Source organism: Pristiophorus japonicus, unplaced genomic scaffold, assembly GCF_044704955.1.
Source record: "Pristiophorus japonicus isolate sPriJap1 unplaced genomic scaffold, sPriJap1.hap1 HAP1_SCAFFOLD_257, whole genome shotgun sequence".
Classification (NCBI taxonomy): domain Eukaryota; kingdom Metazoa; phylum Chordata; class Chondrichthyes; family Pristiophoridae; genus Pristiophorus; species Pristiophorus japonicus.
The window spans coordinates 488,198-513,728 of NW_027252307.1; the positions used below are offsets into that span (position 1 = coordinate 488,198).

The following is a 25,531-nucleotide window of genomic DNA, read 5'->3' on the forward strand; positions in this document are numbered from 1 at the left end:
TCTCCTGTACATGTACGGGACACAGCGGGTAAAGGGAACGATATCTCGGGCTGAGATTTGCTGAGATGTGTGTGTACCTTTCCTCCAGGCTGCCCCGGCATTCCTCTGGATCCATCAGACCCCGCTCGACCCTGAAACAAAACAAAAATCAGTCACAGGCTGAAGATGCTGACTCTCCCTGGGGTACAGTCCCTGAAGGTGCTGACTCTCCCTGGGGTACAGTTTCTGAAGGTGCTGACTCTCCCTGGGGTACAGTCCCTGAAGGTGCTGACTCTCCTTGGGGTACAGTCCCTGAAGGTGCTGACTCTCCCTGGGGTACTGGTCACTGGACTGTGATCAGGAGCAGGAGCTCTGGCTGATTTTCCCCCTTCCTTACCCGGAGGCCAATTGTAGCTGCTAGGAACAGGAGGAGGCCATTCAGCCCCTCGAGCCTGTTACACAGGAACAGGAGGAGGCCATTCAGCCCCTCGAGCCTTTTACACAGGAACAGGAGGAGGCCATTCAGCCCCTCGAGTCTGTTACACAGGAACAGGATGAGGCCATTCAGCCCCTCGAGCCTGTTACACAGGAACAGGAGGAGGCCATTCAGCCCCTCGAACCTGTTACATTAGGAACAGGAGGAGGCCATTCAGCCCCTCGAGCCTGTTACACAGGAACAGGAGGAGGCCATTCAGCCCCTCGAGCCTGTTACACAGGAACAGGAGGAGGCCATTCAGCCCCTCGAACCTGTTACATTAAGAACAGGAGGAGGCCATTCAGCCCCTCGAGCCTGTTACACAGGAACAGGAGGAGGCCATTCAGCCCCTCGAACCTGTTACATTAAGAACAGGAGGAGGCCATTCAGCTCCTCGAGCCTGTTACACAGGAACAGGAGGAGGCCATTCAGCCCCTCGAACCTGTTACATTAAGAACAGGAGGAGGCCATTCAGCCCCTCGAGCCTGTTACACAGGAACAGGAGGAGGCCATTCAGCCCCTCGAGCCTGTTACACAGGAACAGGAGGAGGCCATTCAGCCCCTTGAGCCTGTTACACAGGAACAGGAGGAGGCCATTCAGCCCCTCGAGTCTGTTACACAGGACCAGGAGGAGGCCATTCAGTCCTTCAATTCTATTAGATCAGGGCTGATCTGTATATTAACTCCATCTCCCCGCATTGGTTACGTAACCCTTAATACCCTTACCCAACAAAAACCCATCAATCTCAGTTTTGAAATTTTCAATTGCCCCTCCTTAGCCTCAACAGTGTTTTGGGGGAGAGAGTTCCCGATTCCCACGGCCCTTTGTGTGAAGAAGTGCTCCCTGACATCACCCGGAACGGCCTGGCTCTAATTTTAAGATTCTGTCCCTTGTTCTGGACTCCCCCCATCAGAGGGAATAGTTTCTCTCTCTACCCCATCGAATCCTTTAATCATCTTAAACACCTCGATTAGATATAGAGACGTGGCCCATGACTTATCACAGAGTGGGGTCCCATAGAATCACAGGAGGAGGCCATTGGGCCCATCGAGCCTGTGCCGGCTCTGTGACAGAGCGATCCAATCAGTCCCACTCCCCGCTCTGTCCCCACAGCCCGGCACATTTCCCCCCAAGTATTTATCCAATTCCCGGTTTGAAAGTTACTATTGAATCTGCTCCCACCGCCCTGTCAGGCAGCGCGTTCCCGATCACAACAACTCACTGCGTAAACACATTCTCCCCCTCTGGATCTTTTCCCAATTATCGTCAATCTGTGTCCTCTGGTTACTGACCCTCCTGCCCCGGGGAACAGTCTCTCCCGAGTTACTCTACAAAACGTTTTATGATTTGGGCCACCCCTATCCACCTTATCCTCAGACCTGCTCCAGATACAACACCTTCTGTTCCCGCGTATCAGTGGTGGGATATTCACCCCCACCCCCCCTACAAACCTCCCCCAGGGGAAGGGGACAATGTGGAGATCAGTTTGGAGTTCACTTACCCTGCGTCCTGGCTTCCCCGTGGGACCAGGGGGACCTTGAGCACCTCTGGGACCCTGTGTGAATGAGAGAATGATGGGACCCCGTCAGTAACTCTGTGACTGCCAGGTGCTGTGTCAAGGGATTGCGATTCCAGACCCGACTGCTTCAAATCCCACCGCAGTAATTATATCGCACCTTTCACTATCTCAGGACTATCAAAGCGCTTCACAGCCAATGAAGTACTTTTGAAGTGTAGTCAATGTTGTAATGTGGGAAACACGGCAGGCAATTTGCACACAGCAAGCTCCCACAAACAGCAACGTGATAGTGACCAGATAATCTGCTTAGGGATGCTGATTGAGCGATAAATATTGGCCCCAGAACACCGGGGAGAACTCTCCTGCTCGTCTTCCAAACAGCAGCTGTTGGAATTTAGTGTCTACCTGAGAGCAGATGGGCCTCGGTTTAACGTCTCATCCAAAAGACGGACCCTCCAACAGTGCCTACACCCTGACACGCGTCTGGTTAATCTCACAGACCGCGTCTGGTAAATCTCACAGACCGCGTCTGGTTAATCTCACAGACCGCGTCTGGTTAATCTCACAGACCGCGTCTGGTTAATCTCACAGACCGCGTCTGGTTAATCTCGCAGACACGCGTCTGGTTAATCTCACAGGCCGAGTCTGGTTAATCTCACAGACCGCGTCTGGTTAATCTCACAGACACGGGTCTGGTTAATCTCACAGACACGCATCTGGTTAATCTCACAGACACGCGTCTGGTTAATCTCACAGACCGCTTCTGGTTAATCTCACAGACCAAGTCTGGTTAATCTCACAGACACGCGTCTGATTAATCTCACAGACACGGGTCTGGTTAATCTCACAGACCGCGTCTGGTTAATCTCACAGACCGCGTCTGGTTAATCTCACAGACACGGGTCTGGTTAATCTCACAGACACGCGTCTGGTTAATCTCACAGACCGAGTCTGGTTAATCTCACAGACCAAGTCTGGTTAATCTCACAGACCGCGTCTGGTTAATCTCACAGACACGGGTCTGGTTAGTCTCACAGACACGCGTCTGGTTAATCTCACAGACACGGGTCTGGTTAATCTCACAGACCGAGTCTGGTTAATCTCACAGACCAAGTCTGGTTAATCTCACAGACCGCGTCTGGTTAATCTCACAGACACGGGTCTGGTTAATCTCACAGACACGCGTCTGGTTAATCTCACAGACACGCGTCTGGTTAATCTCACAGACCAAGTCTGGTTAATCTCACAGACACGCGTCTGGTTAATCTCACAGACACGCGTCTGGTTAATCTCACAGACACGGGTCTGGTTAATCTCACAGACCGCGTCTGGTTAATCTCACAGACACGGGTCTTGTTAATCTCACAGACCGCGTCTGGTTAATCTCACAGACCGCGTCTGGTTAATCTCACAGACACGCGTCTGGTTAATCTCACAGACACGGGTCTGGTTAATCTCACAGACACGCGTCTGGTTAATCTCACAGACCAAGTCTGGTTAATCTCACAGACACGCGTCTGGTTAATCTCACAGACACGCGTCTGGTTAATCTCACAGACCCTGGTTAATCTCACAGACACGCGTCTGGTTAATCTCACAGACACGCGTCTGGTTAATCTCACAGACCGCGTCTGGTTAATCTCACAGACACGCGTCTGGTTAATCTCACAGACCGCGTCTGGTTAATCTCACAGACACGCGTCTGGTTAATCTCACAGACACGCGTCTGGTTAATCTCACAGACCGCGTCTGGTTAATCTCACAGACCGAGTCTGGTTAATCTCACAGACACGGGTCTTGTTAATCTCACAGACCGCGTCTGGTTAATCTCACAGACCGCGTCTGGTTAATCTCACAGACACGCGTCTGGTTAATCTCACAGACACGGGTCTGGTTAATCTCACAGACACGCGTCTGGTTAATCTCACAGACCAAGTCTGGTTAATCTCACAGACACGCGTCTGGTTAATCTCACAGACACGCGTCTGGTTAATCTCACAGACCCTGGTTAATCTCACAGACACGCGTCTGGTTAATCTCACAGACACGCGTCTGGTTAATCTCACAGACCGCGTCTGGTTAATCTCACAGACACGCGTCTGGTTAATCTCACAGACCGCGTCTGGTTAATCTCACAGACACGCGTCTGGTTAATCTCACAGACACGCGTCTGGTTAATCTCACAGACCGCGTCTGGTTAATCTCACAGACCGAGTCTGGTTAATCTCACAGACACGCGTCTGGTTAATCTCACAGACACGGGTCTGGTTAATCTCACAGACCGCGTCTGGTTAATCTCACAGACCGCGTCTGGTTAATCTCACAGACACGCATCTGGTTAATCTCACAGACACGCGTCTGGTTAATCTCACAGACACGCGTCTGGTTAATCTCACAGACCGCGTCTGGTTAATCTCACAGACCGCGTCTGGTTAATCTCACAGACCGCGTCTGGTTAATCTCACAGACACGCGTCTGGTTAATCTCACAGACACGGGTCTGGTTAATCTCACAGACCGCATCTGGTTAATCTCACAGACACGGGTCTGGTTAATCTCACAGACACGGGTCTGGTTAATCTCACAGACCGCATCTGGTTAATCTCACAGACACGGGTCTGGTTAATCTCACAGACACGCGTCTGGTTAATCTCACAGACCGAGTCAGGTTAATCTCACAGACCGAGTCTGGTTAATCTCATAGACACGGATCTGGTTAATCTCATAGACCGTGCCTGGTTAATCTCACAGACACGCCTCTGGTTAATCTCACAGACCGAGTCAGGTTAATCTCACAGACCGAGTCTGGTTAATCTCACAGACACGCGTCTGGTTAATCTCACAGACACGCCTCTGGTTAATCTCACAGACCGAGTCAGGTTAATCTCACAGACTGCGTCTGGTTAATCTCACAGACACGGATCTGGTTAATCTCACAGACCGCGCCTGGTTAATCTCACAGACACGGGTCTGGTTAATCTCACAGACACGGGTCTGGTTAATCTCACAGACACACGTCTGGTTAATCCCACAGACACGTTTCTGGTTAATCTCACAGACACGCGTCTGGTTAATCTCACAGACCGAGTCTGGTTAATCTCACAGACACGGGTCTGGTTAATCTCACAGACACGCGTCTGGTTAATCTCACAGACACGGGTCTGGTTAATCTCACAGACACGCGTCTGGTTAATCTCACAGACCAAGTCTGGTTAATCTCACAGACACGCGTCTCGTTAATCTCACAGACACGGGTCTGGTTAATCTCACAGACACGGGTCTGGTTAATCTCACACGCCGTGTCTGGTTAATCTCACAGACACGGGTCTGGTTAATCTCACAGACACGGGTCTGGTTAATCTCACAGACCGCGCCTGGTTAATCTCACAGACACGCGTCTGGTTAATCTCACAGACACGGGTCTGGTTAATCTCACAGACACGCGTCTGGTTAATCTCAGACACGGGTCTGGTTAATCTCACAGACACGCGTCTTGTTAATCTCACAGACCGCGTCTGGTTAATCTCACACACCGCATCTGGTTAATCTCACAGACACGGGTCTGGTTAATCTCACAGACACGGGTCTGGTTAATCTCACACGCCGCGTCTGGTTAATCTCACAGACCGAGTCTGGTTAATCTCACACACCGCGTCTGGTTAATCTCACAGACACGGGTCTGGTTAATCTCACAGACACGGGTCTGGTTAATCTCACACGCCGCGTCTGGTTAATCTCACAGACCGCGTCTGGTTAATCTCACAGACACGCGTCTGGTTAATCTCACAGACACGGGTCTGGTTAATCTCACAGACCGCGTCTGGTTAATCTCAGACCGAGTCTGGTTAATCTCACAGACACGGGTCTGGTTAATCTCACAGACACGCGTCTGGTTAATCTCACAGACACGCGTCTGGTTAATCTCACAGGCCGAGTCTGGTTAATCTCACAGACCGCGTCTGGTTAATCTCACAGACCGAGTCTGGTTAATCTCACAGACACGGGTCTGGTTAATCTCACAGACACGCGCTGGTTAATCTCACAGACCGCGTCTGGTTAATCTCACAGGCACGCGTCTGGTTAATCTCACAGACACGCGTCTGGTTAATCTCACAGGCCGAGTCTGGTTAATCTCACAGATCGCGTCTGGTTAATCTCACAGACACGGGTCTGGTTAATCTCACAGACACGCGTCTGGTTAATCTCACAGACCGCGTCTGGTTAATCTCACAGACACGCGTCTGGTTAATCTCACAGACCGCGTCTGGTCAATCTCACAGACACGCGTCTGGTTAATCTCACAGACCGCGTCTGGTTAATCTCACAGACCGAGTCTGGTTAATCTCACAGACACGCGTCTGGTTAATCTCACAGGCCGAGTCTGGTTAATCTCACAGACACGCGTCTGGTTAATCTCACAGGCCGAGTCTGGTTAATCTCACAGACCGCGTCTGGTTAATCTCACAGACCGAGTCTGGTTAATCTCACAGACCGCGTCTGGTTAATCTCACAGACACGCGTCTGGTTAATCTCACAGACACGCGTCTGGTTAATCTCACAGACACGCGTCTGGTTAATCTCACAGACCGCGTCTGGTTAATCTCACAGACACGCGTCTGGTTAATCTCACAGACCGCGTCTGGTTAATCTCACAGACACGGGTCTGGTTAATCTCACAGACCGAGTCTGGTTAATCTCACAGACACAGGTCTGGTTAATCTCACAGACACGCGTCTGGTTAATCTCACAGACACGCGTCTGGTTAATCTCACAGGCCGAGTCTGGTTAATCTCACAGACTGCGTCTGGTTAATCTCACAGACCGAGTCTGGTTAATCTCACAGACACGGGTCTGGTTAATCTCACAGACCGCGTCTGGTTAATCTCACAGGCACGCGTCTGGTTAATCTCACAGCCACGCGTCTGGTTAATCTCACAGGCCGAGTCTGGTTAATCTCACAGACCGCGTCTGGTTAATCTCACAGACCGCGTCTGGTTAATCTCACAGACTGAGTCTGGTTAATCTCACAGACACGGGTCTGGTTAATCTCACAGACACGCGTCTGGTTAATCTCACAGACTGCGTCTGGTTAATCTCACAGACACGCGTCTGGTTAATCTCACAGACCGAGTCTGGTTAATCTCACAGATACGGGTCTGGTTAATCTCACAGACACGCGTCTGGTTAATCTCACAGACCGCGTCTGGTTAATCTCACAGACCGCGTCTGGTTAATCTCACAGGCACGCGTCTGGTTAATCTCACAGCCACGCGTCTGGTTAATCTCACAGACCGCGCCTGGTTAATCTCACAGACACGGGTCTGGTTAATCTCACACACCGCGCCTGGTTAATCTCACAGACACGGGTCTGGTTAATCTCACAGACACGCGTCTGGTTAATCTCAGACACGCGTCTGGTTAATCTCACAGGCCGAGTCTGGTTAATCTCACAGACCAAGTCTGGTTAATCTCACAGACCGCGTCTGGTTAATCTCACAGACACGGGTCTGGTTAGTCTCACAGACACGCGTCTGGTTAATCTCACAGACACGCGTCTGGTTAATCTCACAGACACGCGTCTGGTTAATCTCACAGACCCTGGTTAATCTCACAGACACGCGTCTGGTTAATCTCACAGACACGCGTCTGGTTAATCTCACAGACCGCGTCTGGTTAATCTCACAGACACGCGTCTGGTTAATCTCACAGACCGCGTCTGGTTAATCTCACAGACACGCGTCTGGTTAATCTCACAGACACGCGTCTGGTTAATCTCACAGACCGAGTCTGGTTAATCTCACAGACACGCGTCTGGTTAATCTCACAGACACGGGTCTGGTTAATCTCACAGACCGCGTCTGGTTAATCTCACAGACCGCGTCTGGTTAATCTCACAGACACGCATCTGGTTAATCTCACAGACACGCGTCTGGTTAATCTCACAGACACGCGTCTGGTTAATCTCACAGACCGCGTCTGGTTAATCTCACAGACCGCGTCTGGTTAATCTCACAGACCGCGTCTGGTTAATCTCACAGACACGCGTCTGGTTAATCTCACAGACACGGGTCTGGTTAATCTCACAGACCGCATCTGGTTAATCTCACAGACACGGGTCTGGTTAATCTCACAGACACGGGTCTGGTTAATCTCACAGACCGCATCTGGTTAATCTCACAGACACGGGTCTGGTTAATCTCACAGACACGCGTCTGGTTAATCTCACAGACCGAGTCAGGTTAATCTCACAGACCGAGTCTGGTTAATCTCATAGACACGGATCTGGTTAATCTCATAGACCGTGCCTGGTTAATCTCACAGACACGCCTCTGGTTAATCTCACAGACCGAGTCAGGTTAATCTCACAGACCGAGTCTGGTTAATCTCACAGACACGCGTCTGGTTAATCTCACAGACACGCCTCTGGTTAATCTCACAGACCGAGTCAGGTTAATCTCACAGACTGCGTCTGGTTAATCTCACAGACACGGATCTGGTTAATCTCACAGACACGCCTCTGGTTAATCTCACAGACCGAGTCAGGTTAATCTCACAGACCGCGTCTGGTTAATCTCACAGACACGGGTCTGGTTAATCTCACAGACACGGGTCTGGTTAATCTCACAGACACACGTCTGGTTAATCCCACAGACACGTTTCTGGTTAATCTCACAGACACGCGTCTGGTTAATCTCACAGACCGAGTCTGGTTAATCTCACAGACACGGGTCTGGTTAATCTCACAGACACGCGTCTGGTTAATCTCACAGACACGGGTCTGGTTAATCTCACAGACACGCGTCTGGTTAATCTCACAGACCAAGTCTGGTTAATCTCACAGACACGCGTCTCGTTAATCTCACAGACACGGGTCTGGTTAATCTCACAGACACGGGTCTGGTTAATCTCACACGCCGTGTCTGGTTAATCTCACAGACACGGGTCTGGTTAATCTCACAGACACGGGTCTGGTTAATCTCACAGACACGGGTCTGGTTAATCTCACAGACACGCGTCTGGTTAATCTCAGACACGGGTCTGGTTAATCTCACAGACACGCGTCTTGTTAATCTCACAGACCGCGTCTGGTTAATCTCACACACCGCGTCTGGTTAATCTCACAGACACGGGTCTGGTTAATCTCACAGACACGGGTCTGGTTAATCTCACACGCCGCGTCTGGTTAATCTCACAGACCGCGTCTGGTTAATCTCACAGACACGCGTCTGGTTAATCTCACAGACACGGGTCTGGTTAATCTCACAGACCGCGTCTGGTTAATCTCAGACCGAGTCTGGTTAATCTCACAGACACGGGTCTGGTTAATCTCACAGACACGCGTCTGGTTAATCTCACAGACACGCGTCTGGTTAATCTCACAGGCCGAGTCTGGTTAATCTCACAGACCGCGTCTGGTTAATCTCACAGACCGAGTCTGGTTAATCTCACAGACACGGGTCTGGTTAATCTCACAGACACGCGCTGGTTAATCTCACAGACCGCGTCTGGTTAATCTCACAGGCACGCGTCTGGTTAATCTCACAGACACGCGTCTGGTTAATCTCACAGACACGGGTCTGGTTAATCTCACAGATCGCGTCTGGTTAATCTCACAGACACGCGTCTGGTTAATCTCACAGACACGGGTCTGGTTAATCTCACAGGCCGAGTCTGGTTAATCTCACAGATCGCGTCTGGTTAATCTCACAGACACGGGTCTGGTTAATCTCACAGACACGCGTCTGGTTAATCTCACAGACCGCGTCTGGTTAATCTCACAGACACGCGTCTGGTTAATCTCACAGACCGCGTCTGGTCAATCTCACAGACACGCGTCTGGTTAATCTCACAGACCGCGTCTGGTTAATCTCACAGACCGAGTCTGGTTAATCTCACAGACACGCGTCTGGTTAATCTCACAGGCCGAGTCTGGTTAATCTCACAGACACGCGTCTGGTTAATCTCACAGGCCGAGTCTGGTTAATCTCACAGACCGCGTCTGGTTAATCTCACAGACCGAGTCTGGTTAATCTCACAGACCGCGTCTGGTTAATCTCACAGACACGCGTCTGGTTAATCTCACAGACACGCGTCTGGTTAATCTCACAGACACGCGTCTGGTTAATCTCACAGACCGCGTCTGGTTAATCTCACAGACACGCGTCTGGTTAATCTCACAGACCGCGTCTGGTTAATCTCACAGACACGGGTCTGGTTAATCTCACAGACCGAGTCTGGTTAATCTCACAGACACAGGTCTGGTTAATCTCACAGACACGCGTCTGGTTAATCTCACAGACACGCGTCTGGTTAATCTCACAGGCCGAGTCTGGTTAATCTCACAGACTGCGTCTGGTTAATCTCACAGACCGAGTCTGGTTAATCTCACAGACACGGGTCTGGTTAATCTCACAGACCGCGTCTGGTTAATCTCACAGGCACGCGTCTGGTTAATCTCACAGCCACGCGTCTGGTTAATCTCACAGGCCGAGTCTGGTTAATCTCACAGACCGCGTCTGGTTAATCTCACAGACCGCGTCTGGTTAATCTCACAGACTGAGTCTGGTTAATCTCACAGACACGGGTCTGGTTAATCTCACAGACACGCGTCTGGTTAATCTCACAGACTGCGTCTGGTTAATCTCACAGACACGCGTCTGGTTAATCTCACAGACCGAGTCTGGTTAATCTCACAGATACGGGTCTGGTTAATCTCACAGACACGCGTCTGGTTAATCTCACAGACCGCGTCTGGTTAATCTCACAGACCGCGTCTGGTTAATCTCACAGGCACGCGTCTGGTTAATCTCACAGCCACGCGTCTGGTTAATCTCACAGACCGCGCCTGGTTAATCTCACAGACACGGGTCTGGTTAATCTCACACACCGCGCCTGGTTAATCTCACAGACACGGGTCTGGTTAATCTCACAGACACGCGTCTGGTTAATCTCAGACACGCGTCTGGTTAATCTCACAGGCCGAGTCTGGTTAATCTCACAGACACGCGTCTGGTTAATCTCACAGATACGGGTCTGGTTAATCTCACAGACACGCGTCTGGTTAATCTCACAGACACGCTTCTGGTTAATCTCACAGACCGCGTCTGGTTAATCTCACAGACCGCGTCTGGTTAATCTCACAGACACGGGTCTGGTTAATCTCACAGACCGAGTCTGGTTAATCTCACAGACACGCGTCTGGTTAATCTCACAGACCGCGTCTGGTTAATCTCACAGACACGCGTCTTAATCTCACAGACACGCGTCTGGTTAATCTCACAGACCGAGTCTGGTTAATCTCACAGACACGCGTCTGGTTAATCTCACAGACACGCATCTGGTTAATCTCACACACCGCATCTGGTTAATCTCACAGACACGCGTCTGGTTAATCTCACAGACACGGGTCTGGTTAATCTCACAGACACGCGTCTGGTTAATCTCACAGACACGCGTCTGGTTAATCTCATAGACACGGATCTGGTTAATCTCATAGACCGCGTCTGGTTAATCTCACAGACCGCGTCTGGTTAATCTCATAGACACGGATCTGGTTAATCTCACAGACCGCGTCTGGTTAATCTCACAGACCGAGTCTGGTTAATCTCACAGACACGCGTCTGGTTAATCTCACAGGCCGAGTCTGGTTAATCTCACAGACCGCGTCTGGTTAATCTCACAGACCGCGTCTGGTTAATCTCACAGACCGAGTCTGGTTAATCTCACAGACCGCGTCTGGTTAATCTCACAGACACGGGTCTGGTTAATCTCACAGACACGCGTCTGGTTAATCTCACAGACCGCGTCTGGTTAATCTCACAGACACGCATCTGGTTAATCTCACAGACACGCGTCTGGTTAATCTCACAGACCGAGTCTGGTTAATCTCACAGACCGAGTCTGGTTAATCTCACAGACCGAGTCTGGTTAATCTCACAGACACGGGTCTGGTTAATCTCACAGACACGCGTCTGGTTAATCTCACAGACCGCGTCTGGTTAATCTCACAGACCGAGTCTGGTTAATCTCACAGATACGGGTCTGGTTAATCTCACAGACACGGGTCTGGTTAATCTCACAGACACGCGTCTGGTTAATCTCACAGACACGGGTCTGGTTAATCTCACAGACACGCGTCTGGTTAATCTCACAGACACGGGTCTGGTTAATCTCACAGACACGCGTCTTGTTAATCTCACAGACACGCGTCTGGTTAATCTCACACACCGCGTCTGGTTAATCTCACACACCGCGTCTGGTTAATCTCACAGACACGGGTCTGGTTAATCTCACAGACACGCGTCTGGTTAATCTCACAGGCCGAGTCTGGTTAATCTCACAGGCCGAGTCTGGTTAATCTCACAGACCGCGTCTGGTTAATCTCACAGACACGGGTCTGGTTAATCTCACAGACACGCGTCTGGTTAATCTCACAGACCGCGTCTGGTTAATCTCACAGGCACGCGTCTGGTTAATCTCACAGACACGCGTCTGGTTAATCTCACAGGCCGAGTCTGGTTAATCTCACAGATCGCGTCTGGTTAATCTCACAGACACGGGTCTGGTTAATCTCACAGACACGCGTCTGGTTAATCTCACAGACCGCGTCTGGTTAATCTCACAGACACGCGTCTGGTTAATCTCACAGACACGCGTCTGGTTAATCTCACAGACCGCGTCTGGTCAATCTCACAGACACGCGTCTGGTTAATCTCACAGACCGCGTCTGGTTAATCTCACAGACCGAGTCTGGTTAATCTCACAGACACGCGTCTGGTTAATCTCACAGGCCGAGTCTGGTTAATCTCACAGACACGCGTCTGGTTAATCTCACAGGCCGAGTCTGGTTAATCTCACAGACCGCGTCTGGTTAATCTCACAGACCGAGTCTGGTTAATCTCACAGACCGCGTCTGGTTAATCTCACAGACACGCGTCTGGTTAATCTCACAGACACGGGTCTGGTTAATCTCACAGACACGCGTCTGGTTAATCTCACAGACCGCGTCTGGTTAATCTCACAGACACGCGTCTGGTTAATCTCACAGACCGCGTCTGGTTAATCTCACAGACACGGGTCTGGTTAATCTCACAGACCGAGTCTGGTTAATCTCACAGACACAGGTCTGGTTAATCTCACAGACACGCGTCTGGTTAATCTCACAGACACGCGTCTGGTTAATCTCACAGGCCGAGTCTGGTTAATCTCACAGACTGCGTCTGGTTAATCTCACAGACCGAGTCTGGTTAATCTCACAGACACGGGTCTGGTTAATCTCACAGACCGCGTCTGGTTAATCTCACAGGCACGCGTCTGGTTAATCTCACAGCCACGCGTCTGGTTAATCTCACAGGCCGAGTCTGGTTAATCTCACAGACCGCGTCTGGTTAATCTCACAGACTGAGTCTGGTTAATCTCACAGACACGGGTCTGGTTAATCTCACAGACACGCGTCTGGTTAATCTCACAGACTGCGTCTGGTTAATCTCACAGACACGCGTCTGGTTAATCTCACAGACCGAGTCTGGTTAATCTCACAGATACGGGTCTGGTTAATCTCACAGACACGCGTCTGGTTTATCTCACAGACACGCTTCTGGTTAATCTCACAGACCGCGTCTGGTTAATCTCACAGACCGCGTCTGGTTAATCTCACAGGCACGCGTCTGGTTAATCTCACAGCCACGCGTCTGGTTAATCTCACAGACCGCGCCTGGTTAATCTCACAGACACGGGTCTGGTTAATCTCACACACCGCGCCTGGTTAATCTCACAGACACGGGTCTGGTTAATCTCACAGACAGGCGTCTGGTTAATCTCAGACACGCGTCTGGTTAATCTCACAGACACGCGTCTGGTTAATCTCACAGACACGCGTCTGGTTAATCTCACAGACACGCGTCTGGTTAATCTCACAGACACGGGTCTGGTTAATCTCACAGACACGCGTCTGGTTAATCTCACAGACACGCGTCTGGTTAATCTCATAGACACGGATCTGGTTAATCTCATAGACCGCGTCTGGTTAATCTCACAGACCGCGTCTGGTTAATCTCATAGACACGGATCTGGTTAATCTCACAGACCGCGTCTGGTTAATCTCACAGACCGAGTCTGGTTAATCTCACAGACACGCGTCTGGTTAATCTCACAGGCCGAGTCTGGTTAATCTCACAGACCGCGTCTGGTTAATCTCACAGACCGAGTCTGGTTAATCTCACAGACCGCGTCTGGTTAATCTCACAGACACGGGTCTGGTTAATCTCACAGACACGCGTCTGGTTAATCTCACAGACCGCGTCTGGTTAATCTCACAGACACGCGTCTGGTTAATCTCACAGACACGCGTCTGGTTAATCTCACAGACCGAGTCTGGTTAATCTCACAGACCGAGTCTGGTTAATCTCACAGACACGGGTCTGGTTAATCTCACAGACACGCGTCTGGTTAATCTCACAGACCGCGTCTGGTTAATCTCACAGACCGAGTCTGGTTAATCTCACAGATACGGGTCTGGTTAATCTCACAGACACGGGTCTGGTTAATCTCACAGACACGCGTCTGGTTAATCTCACAGACACGGGTCTGGTTAATCTCACAGACACGCGTCTGGTTAATCTCACAGACACGGGTCTGGTTAATCTCACAGACACGCGTCTTGTTAATCTCACAGACACGCGTCTGGTTAATCTCACAGACACGCGTCTGGTTAATCTCACAGACACGGGTCTGGTTAATCTCACAGACCGCGTCTGGTTAATCTCACACACCGCGTCTGGTTAATCTCACAGACACGGGTCTGGTTAATCTCACAGACACGGGTCTGGTTAATCTCACACGCCGCGTCTGGTTAATCTCACAGACCGAGTCTGGTTAATCTCACACACCGCGTCTGGTTAATCTCACAGACACGGGTCTGGTTAATCTCACAGACACGGGTCTGGTTAATCTCACACGCCGCGTCTGGTTAATCTCACAGACCGCGTCTGGTTAATCTCACAGACACGCGTCTGGTTAATCTCACAGACACGGGTCTGGTTAATCTCACAGACACGGGTCTGGTTAATCTCAGACCGAGTCTGGTTAATCTCACAGACACGGGTCTGGTTAATCTCACAGACACGCGTCTGGTTAATCTCACAGGCCGAGTCTGGTTAATCTCACAGACCGCGTCTGGTTAATCTCACAGACCGAGTCTGGTTAATCTCACAGACACGGGTCTGGTTAATCTCACAGACACGCGTCTGGTTAATCTCACAGACCGCGTCTGGTTAATCTCACAGGCACGCGTCTGGTTAATCTCACAGGCCGAGTCTGGTTAATCTCACAGACCGCGTCTGGTTAATCTCACAGACCGAGTCTGGTTAATCTCACAGACCGCGTCTGGTTAATCTCACAGACACGCGTCTGGTTAATCTCACAGACACGGGTCTGGTTAATCTCACAGACACGCGTCTGGTTAATCTCACAGACACGCGTCTGGTTAATCTCACAGACCGCGTCTGGTCAATCTCACAGACACGCGTCTGGTTAATCTCACAGACCGCGTCTGGTTAATCTCACAGACCGAGTCTGGTTAATCTCACAGACACGCGTCTGGTTAATCTCACAGGCCGAGTCTGGTTAATCTCACAGACACGCGTCTGGTTAATCTCACAGGCCGAGTCTGGTTAATCTCACAGACCGCGTCTGGTTAATCTCACAGACCGAGTCTGGTTAATCTCACAGACCGCGTCTGGTTAATCTCACAGACACGCGTCTGGTTAATCTCACAGACACGCGTCTGGTTAATCTCACAGACACGGGTCTGGTTAATCTCACAGACACGCGTCTGGTTAATCTCACAGACCGCGTCTGGTTAATCTCACAGACACGCGTCTGGTTAATCTCACAGACCGCGTCTGGTTAATCTCACAGACACGGGTCTGGTTAATCTCACAAACCGAGTCTGGTTAATCTCACAGACACAGGTCTGGTTAATCTCACAGACACGCGTCTGGTTAATCTCACAGACACGCGTCTGGTTAATCTCACAGGCCGAGTCTGGTTAATCTCACAGACCGCGTCTGGTTAATCTCACAGACTGAGTCTGGTTAATCTCACAGACACGGGTCTGGTTAATCTCACAGACACGCGTCTGGTTAATCTCACAGACTGCGTCTTGTTAATCTCACAGACACGCGTCTGGTTAATCTCACAGACACGGGTCTGGTTAATCTCACAGATACGGGTCTGGTTAATCTCACAGACACGCGTCTGGTTAATCTCACAGACACGCTTCTGGTTAATCTCACAGACCGCGTCTGGTTAATCTCACAGACCGCGTCTGGTTAATCTCACAGTCACGCGTCTGGTTAATCTCACAGCCACGCGTCTGGTTAATCTCACAGACCGCGCCTGGTTAATCTCACAGACACGGGTCTGGTTAATCTCACACACCGCGCCTGGTTAATCTCACAGACACGGGTCTGGTTAATCTCACAGACACGCGTCTGGTTAATCTCAGACACGCGTCTGGTTAATCTCACAGGCCGAGTCTGGTTAATCTCACAGACACGCGTCTGGTTAATCTCACAGATACGGGTCTGGTTAATCTCACAGACACGCGTCTGGTTAATCTCACAGACACGCTTCTGGTTAATCTCACAGACCGCGTCTGGTTAATCTCACAGACCGCGTCTGGTTAATCTCACAGACCGCGTCTGGTTAATCTCACAGACACGCGTCTTAATCTCACAGACACGCGTCTGGTTAATCTCACAGACCGAGTCTGGTTAATCTCACAGACACGGGTCTGGTTATCTCACAGACCGAGTCTGGTTAATCTCACAGACACGGGTCTGGTTAATCTCACAGACACGCGTCTTAATCTCACAGACACGCGTCTGGTTAATCTCACAGACACGCGTCTGGTTATCTCACAGACCGAGTCTGGTTAATCTCACAGACACAGGTCTGGTTAATCTCACAGACACGGGTCTGGTTAATCTCACAGACCGCGCCTGGTTAATCTCACAGACACGGGTCTGGTTAATCTCACACACCGCGCCTGGTTAATCTCACAGACACGGGTCTGGTTAATCTCACAGACACGCGTCTGGTTAATCTCAGACACGCGTCTGGTTAATCTCACAGGCCGAGTCTGGTTAATCTCACAGACACGCGTCTGGTTAATCTCACAGATACGGGTCTGGTTAATCTCACAGACACGCGTCTGGTTAATCTCACAGACACGCTTCTGGTTAATCTCACAGACCGCGTCTGGTTAATCTCACAGACCGCGTCTGGTTAATCTCACAGACCGCGTCTGGTTAATCTCACAGTCACGCGTCTGGTTAATCTCACAGCCACGCGTCTGGTTAATCTCACAGACCGCGCCTGGTTAATCTCACAGACACGGGTCTGGTTAATCTCACACACCGCGCCTGGTTAATCTCACAGACACGGGTCTGGTTAATCTCACAGACACGCGTCTGGTTAATCTCAGACACGCGTCTGGTTAATCTCACAGGCCGAGTCTGGTTAATCTCACAGACACGCGTCTGGTTAATCTCACAGATACGGGTCTGGTTAATCTCACAGACACGCGTCTGGTTAATCTCACAGACACGCTTCTGGTTAATCTCACAGACCGCGTCTGGTTAATCTCACAGACCGCGTCTGGTTAATCTCACAGACACGGGTCTGGTTAATCTCACAGACCGAGTCTGGTTAATCTCACAGACACGCGTCTGGTTAATCTCACAGACCGCGTCTGGTTAATCTCACAGACACGCGTCTTAATCTCACAGACACGCGTCTGGTTAATCTCACAGACCGAGTCTGGTTAATCTCACAGACACGGGTCTGGTTATCTCACAGACCGAGTCTGGTTAATCTCACAGACACGGGTCTGGTTAATCTCACAGACACGCGTCTTAATCTCACAGACACGCGTCTGGTTAATCTCACAGACACGCGTCTGGTTATCTCACAGACCGAGTCTGGTTAATCTCACAGACACAGGTCTGGTTAATCTCACAGACACGGGTCTGGTTAATCTCACAGACACGGGTCTGGTTAATCTCACAGACACGGGACTGGTTAATCTCACAGACACGGGTCTGGTTAATCTCACAGACACGCGTCTGGTTAATCTCACAGACCGCGTCTGGTTAATCTCACAGACACGCGTCTGGTTAATCTCACAGACACGGGTCTGGTTAATCTCACACACCGCGTCTGATTAATCTCACAGACCGTGTCTGGTTAATCTCACAGATACGAGTCTGGTTAATCTCACAGATACGGGTCTGGTTAATCTCACAGACACGGGTCTGGTTAATCTCACAGACACGGGTCTGGTTAATCTCACAGACACGCGTCTGGTTAATCTCACAGACACGGGTCTGGTTAATCTCACAGACACGCGTCTTGTTAATCTCACAGACACGCGTCTGGTTAATCTCACACACCGCGTCTGGTTAATCTCACAGACACGGGTCTGGTTAATCTCACAGACCGCGTCTGGTTAATCTCACACACCGCGTCTGGTTAATCTCACAGACACGGGTCTGGTTAATCTCACAGACACGGGTCTGGTTAATCTCACACGCCGCGTCTGGTTAATCTCACAGACCGAGTCTGGTTAATCTCACACACCGCGTCTGGTTAATCTCACAGACCGCGTCTGGTTAATCTCAGACCGAGTCTGGTTAATCTCACAGACACGGGTCTGGTTAATCTCACAGACACGCGTCTGGTTAATCTCACAGACACGCGTCTGGTTAATCTCACAGGCCGAGTCTGGTTAAGCTCACAGACCGCGTCTGGTTAATCTCACAGACCGAGTCTGGTTAATCTCACAGACACGGGTCTGGTTAATCTCACAGACACGCGTCTGGTTAATCTCACAGACCGCGTCTGGTTAATCTCACAGGCCGAGTCTGGTTAATCTCACAGATCGCGTCTGGTTAATCTCACAGACACGGGTCTGGTTAATCTCACAGACCACGTCTGGTTAATCTCACAGACACGCGTCTGGTTAATCTCACAGACACGCGTCTGGTTAATCTCACAGACCGCGTCTGGTCAATCTCACAGACACGCGTCTGGTTAATCTCACAGACCGCGTCTGGTTAATCTCACAGACCGAGTCTGGTTAATCTCACAGACACGGGTCTGGTTAATCTCACAGACCGCGTCTGGTTAATCTCACAGACCGCGTCTGGTTAATCTCACAGACACGCGTCTGGTTAATCTCACAGACCGCGTCTGGTTAATCTCACAGACACGGGTCTGGTTAATCTCACAGACCGAGTCTGGTTAATCTCACAGACACAGGTCTGGTTAATCTCACAGACACGCGTCTGGTTAATCTCACAGACACGCGTCTGGTTAATCTCACAGGCCGAGTCTGGTTAATCTCACAGACCGCGTCTGGTTAATCTCACAGACCGAGTCTGGTTAATCTCACAGACACGGGTCTGGTTAATCTCACAGACTCGCGTCTGGTTAATCTCACAGACCGCGTCTGGTTAATCTCACAGGCACGCGTCTGGTTAATCTCACAGCCACGCGTCTGGTTAATCTCACAGGCCGAGTCTGGTTAATCTCACAGACCGCGTCTGGTTAATCTCACAGACTGAGTCTGGTTAATCTCACAGACACGGGTCTGGTTAATCTCACAGACACGCGTCTGGTTAATCTCACAGACTGCGTCTGGTTAATCTCACAGACACGCGTCTGGTTAATCTCACAGACCGAGTCTGGTTAATCTCACAGATACGGGTCTGGTTAATCTCACAGACACGCGTCTGGTTAATCTCACAGACACGCTTCTGGTTAATCTCACAGACCGCGTCTGGTTAATCTCACAGACCGCGTCTGGTTAATCTCACAGGCACGCGTCTGGTTAATCTCACAGCCACGCGTCTGGTTAATGTCACAGACCGCGCCTGGTTAATCTCACAGACACGGGTCTGGTTAATCTCACACACCGCGCCTGGTTAATCTCACAGACACGGGTCTGGTTAATCTCACAGACACGCGTCTGGTTAATCTCAGACACGCGTCTGGTTAATCTCACAGGCCGAGTCTGGTTAATCTCACAGACACGCGTCTGGTTAATCTCACAGATACGGGTCTGGTTAATCTCACAGACACGCGTCTGGTTAATCTCACAGACACGCTTCTGGTTAATCTCACAGACCGCGTCTGGTTAATCTCACAGACCGCGTCTGGTTAATCTCACAGACACGGGTCTGGTTAATCTCACAGACCGAGTCTGGTTAATCTCACAGACACGCGTCTGGTTAATCTCACAGACCGCGTCTGGTTAATCTCACAGACACGCGTCTTAATCTCACAGACACGCGTCTGGTTAATCTCACAGGCCGAGTCTGGTTAATCTCACAGACACGGGTCTGGTTATCTCACAGACCGAGTCTGGTTAATCTCACAGACACGGGTCTGGTTAATCTCACAGACACGCGTCTTAATCTCACAGACACGCGTCTGGTTAATCTCACAGACACGCGTCTGGTTATCTCACAGACTGAGTCTGGTTAATCTCACAGACACAGGTCTGGTTAATCTCACAGACACGGGTCTGGTTAATCTCACAGACACGGGACTGGTTAATCTCACAGACACGCGTCTGGTTAATCTCACAGACCGCGTCTGGTTAATCTCACAGACACGCGTCTGGTTAATCTCACAGACACGCATCTGGTTAATCTCACAGACACGGGTCTGGTTAATCTCACACACCGCGTCTGATTAATCTCACACACCGCGCCTGGTTAATCTCACAGACACGGGTCTGGTTAATCTCACAGACACGCGTCTTGTTAATCTCACAGACACGCGTCTGGTTAATCTCACAGGCCGAGTCTGGTTAATCTCACAGACACGGGTCTGGTTAATCTCACAGACCGAGTCTGGTTAATCTCACAGACACGCGCCTGGTTAATCTCACAGACACGGGTCTGGTTAATCTCACAGACACGCGTCTGGTTAATCTCACAGACCGCGTCTGGTTAATCTCACAGGCACGCGTCTGGTTAATCTCACAGCCACGCGTCTGGTTAATCTCACAGGCCGAGTCTGGTTAATCTCACAGACCGCGTCTGGTTAATCTCACAGACCGAGTCTGGTTAATCTCACAGACACGGGTCTGGTTAATCTCACAGACACGCGTCTGGTTAATCTCACAGACTGCGTCTGGTTAATCTCACAGACACGCGTCTGGTTAATCTCACAGACACGGGTCTGGTTAATCTCACAGACACGGGTCTGGTTAATCTCACAGACACGGGTCTGGTTAATCTCACAGACACGCGTCTTAATCTCACAGACACGCGTCTGGTTAATCTCACAGACACGCGTCTGGTTATCTCACAGACCGAGTCTGGTTAATCTCACAGACACGCGTCTGGTTAATCTCACAGACACGCGTCTGGTTAATCTCACAGACACGCGTCTGGTTAATCTCACAGGCCGAGTCTGGTTAATCTCACAGACACGGGTCTGGTTAATCTCACAGACCGCGTCTGGTTAATCTCACAGACACGCGTCTGGTTAATCTCACAGACACGCGTCTGGTTAATCTCACAGACACGGGTCTGGTTAATCTCACAGACACGCGTCTGGTTAATCTCACAGACACGCGTCTGGTTAATCTCACAGACACGCGTCTGGTTAATCTCACAGACCGAGTCAGGTTCTCATTTACCTGAGGGCCGAAGTCTCCCATTTCGCCTTTAATTCCCAGGTATCCAGGGGGCCCCTGAAAAAGGAAATCGAGACAGTTACAAGACATGAGAGCCCCGCCCACACCAGTCCCACACCACAGGCCCCGCCCACACTGCCTCACAGGCCCCGCCCACACCAGTCCCACACCACAGGCCCCGCCCACACTGCCTCACAGGCCCCGCCCACACCAGTCCCACACCACAGGCCCCGCCCACACTGCCTCACAGGCCCCGCCCACACCAGTCCCACACCACAGGCCCCGCCCACACTGCCTCACAGGCCCCGCCCACACCAGTCCCACACCACAGGCCCCACCCACACTGCCTCACACCACATGCCCCGCCCACACAGCCTCACCCACACTACCTCACAGGCCCCTCCCACACTGACCACATGTCACAAGCCCAGACCATACCAGTGCCTCTCTCATTGGTCCCATCCTACAGGCCCCTCCCACACTGGCCCTGCCTGCACAGGCCCCTCCCCCCCATCTCTCCCCTGTGTCCCAGGCTCAGCCTCCCTCAGCCCGTGCTGGGCGCGTCCCCAGGAACAGGACAGGAAAGGCCCATTGAGCTGTTTCTCTCACAGGCCATCGACAATCCACCCTGCCCAGGACTCCGTGTAATTTCTCACTCAGTGTGTTTCTCAGAGGGTAACTCGAGCAGCGTTCCAGCATCTTCTGCCTAAGTCTGGATAACCTCCGACATCGTTCGCTGCTGAACCCTTTAGTGACCAATTGTCATCTCAAACACATGGACCTGTTGCTGAGCTCCCCTCCAGCTCGGTCACAGCCACACACAACCTTCTGCAGTGAGGGCCTCCTCTCCGCCCTCTCCCCACTCTCCCCTCCCTACCCCCACTCTCCCTCCCCTCCCCTCCCTACCCCCACTCTCCCCTCCCCTCCCTCACCCCACTCTCCCCTCCCTCCCCCCACACTCCCCTCCCCTCCCTCCCCCCACTCTCCCCTCCCCTCCCCAGTTGAGGATCAATCACCCAGCACGGCCCAGTCTGGGGCCGATGGGATTCAGCCATCAATTACAGACTCAGGAAAAAGCACATTTAACAAAAATGTTTCGTGGGGCCGAGCGAGAATTCTCCGAGTTAACACGTGCAACATCTGGAGAAAGAAAAATTAAGGAAAATCTGGTTTTTGAACCGGCCTCTCATCCCAGGAAAACTAAACATCTTCAAAAGCTCAGGCGGCCTTGGAATTGGCCGAGGGAGTCTGGCCAACTTATTGCCTCACAAAGTGAGGGAGTCCGTGGTGTGACTGTGATGTACGACAGAGGGAGAGAGCAGGGTCAGCGAGCCCCGTGCTCGGAGCCCTCCCCCATCCTGGAGACCCCAGCAATCCCCCGGCAGTTCCAGTACTTACAAGTGGGCCAGGTCTTCCGGTCAAACCCATTGGTCCAGTCGGACCCCGCAATGCCAGCTGTAAGACAAACAGAAAAATCTCCCTCAGCAAATGCAAAGCATAAAAATTATCCCCGCTGTCCTGGACCAATATTTATCCCTCAATCAATATAACAAAAACAGATTATCTGGTTATTGTCACAATGCTGTGTGTGGGAGCTTGCTGTGCGCAAATTGGCTGCCTCGTTTCTCACATTACAACAGTGACTACACTCCAAAAGTACTTCATTGGCTGTAAAGCTCTTTGGGACGTCCGGTGATTGTCAAAGGCGCTATAGAAATGCACGTTCTTTCCACAGGCCAATCACCTCCGGAGCCCTCTGCTGACACCTGACCACAGCTGAACATCCTTCAACCATACCATTACCGTGGACGCTATCTTGGAATAAACATTCCTCGGCGTTGTCATAACGACTGGATATGAACTTCTGCGGGTCACGATCCCAGATGTTATAGAAGATAAGAAAGAATTTGCATTTCGAGAGCACCTTTCACCACCTCAGTGTGTCCCAAAACACTTCACAGACAATGAAGCACTTTATGACGTGCAGTCAGTCGCTGTTGTAATATATGAAATGCAGGAGACAATTTGAGCACAGCAAGCTCCCACACACAGCACTGTGATAATGACCGGATCATCTGTTTTGTTATGTTGATTGAGGGATAAATATTGGCCCCAGGACACCGGGGAGAACTCCCCTGCTCTTCTTCGATAAAGTGTCACGGGATCTTTTACATCCACCTGAGAGAACAGACGGGGCCTCGGTTTAATGTCTCATCCAAAAGATGGCACCTCCGACAATGCGGTGCTCCCTCAGTACTGCCCCTCCGACAATGCAGTGCTCCCTCAGTACTGCCCCTCCGACAGTGCGGTGCTCCCTCAGTACTGCCCCTCCGACAGTACACTCCCTCAGTACTGCCCCTCCAACAGTGCAGCGCTCCCTCAGTAATGCCCCTCCGACAGTGCAGTGCTCCCTCAGTACTGCCCCTCCGACAGTGCGGCGCTCCCTCAGTACTGCCCCTCCAACAGTGCAGTGCTCCCTCAGTACTGCCCCTCCAACAGTGCAGTGCTCCCTCAGTACTGCCCCTCCGACAGTGCAGCGCTCCCTCAGTACTGCCCCTCCGACAGTGCAGTGCTCCCTCAGTACTGCACCAGGAGTGCACTAGATTTTTTGCACAAGTCTCTGGCGTGGGATGTGGGGAGGAGGGAGGGGATGGGTGGCCCAGGTCACTGGATGGTTTCCCCATCCACCCCTGTGAAGGCTACTATGCCTTGTCTGAGCGGAAATACCGGTCGCCGCTGACACGCAGGGACCGAACCAACACTGAGGGACTGGACCTCCAGCCCTCTATCCACCCTGAGAAAATCAGTCATCCTGACATTCATTGTATGGAAGAGCGTAGGTAAAGGCGATGAGGGAATGGAGTTCCTGCAATGTGTGCAGGACTCCTTTCTAACCCAACATGTTAAAAGCCCAACAATGGAGGATTCGCTATTGGATCCAGAAATGGGGAATGGACCAGAGCAGATAAGAGAAGTAAAAAAGGGGAGCATCTAGGCAATAGTGACCATAATACAATACGCTTTAAGATGATAACTGAGAAGGACATAAGTATGAAGAAAACTAGGGTAATAAATTGGAGATAAGCTGATTTTGAGGGACTGAGAATAGCAGTCAGGAAAATAAAATGGTCAACAGTATTGGCAAAAATTGACATAGAACAGCAATGGGAAACATTTAAAACGGTGATCAACAAAGTGCAGGAACAATATATTCTGCTGAAAGGAAAGAATAAGCTGAACACTAATGAGACTCCGTGGATGAATGATGCCATAAGGGAACAATTGAGGGTAAAGAAAGAAGCAAACATTAAATACATAGACAGCAGGGGAGTGCATGATAAGGGAGAATACGAAAAGATTAGGAGAGAAGTATAAAAAAAAACAATTAGAAAGGCAAAGAGGAACTATGAACTTAAATTATCAAGGAACATAAAACAAAATAGTAAAATATTTTACAGGCACATCAATAAAAAAATAAAGGTTGGGAAGGGAATAGGGCCATTAAGGGATCGACAGGATAATACCACAGGTAATGATAGAGAGATGGCAGGAATATTTAAACATTCTTTTCTTGCAGTGTTTACCAGGGAGATAGAGCAGGTGGACATGACACTGGATGATGAGAATAGTAATGAGATAAGTGCATTTAAAATAAAAAGAGGGGATATATTAAATAAACTAATCAAACTCAAAGAGATAAAACCCCTGGTCCGGATGGATTGCGTCCACACATTTTAAAAGAATCGAGGTAAGAGTCAGCGAAGCCATACGGTAGATGGGCAATGGCAAACATTTAAGGAGATATTTCATAACTCTCAGCAGATATATTCCAGTGAGAAAGCAAGAC

The 25,531-nt window shown here is 50.6% G+C and overlaps 1 protein-coding gene across 1 annotated transcript in view; it reads right to left on the reverse strand.

Moving 5' to 3' along the window:
• LOC139247100 (collagen alpha-1(V) chain-like) overlaps positions 1–23,134 on the reverse strand; it is a 137,879-nt gene extending 114,745 nt beyond the window's left edge. Inside the window, exons 1-4 of the mRNA XM_070871510.1 lie at positions 23,083–23,134; positions 21,688–21,741; positions 1,957–2,010; positions 78–131 (exon numbers count right to left, since the gene is read on the reverse strand). Coding sequence (XP_070727611.1) covers positions 78–131; positions 1,957–2,010; positions 21,688–21,741; positions 23,083–23,112 — 192 coding nt within the window. The 5' untranslated portion in view covers positions 23,113–23,134. The remainder of the gene's footprint in view (positions 1–77; positions 132–1,956; positions 2,011–21,687; positions 21,742–23,082) is intronic.
• Between the last annotated feature and the right edge of the window lie 2,397 nt (positions 23,135–25,531).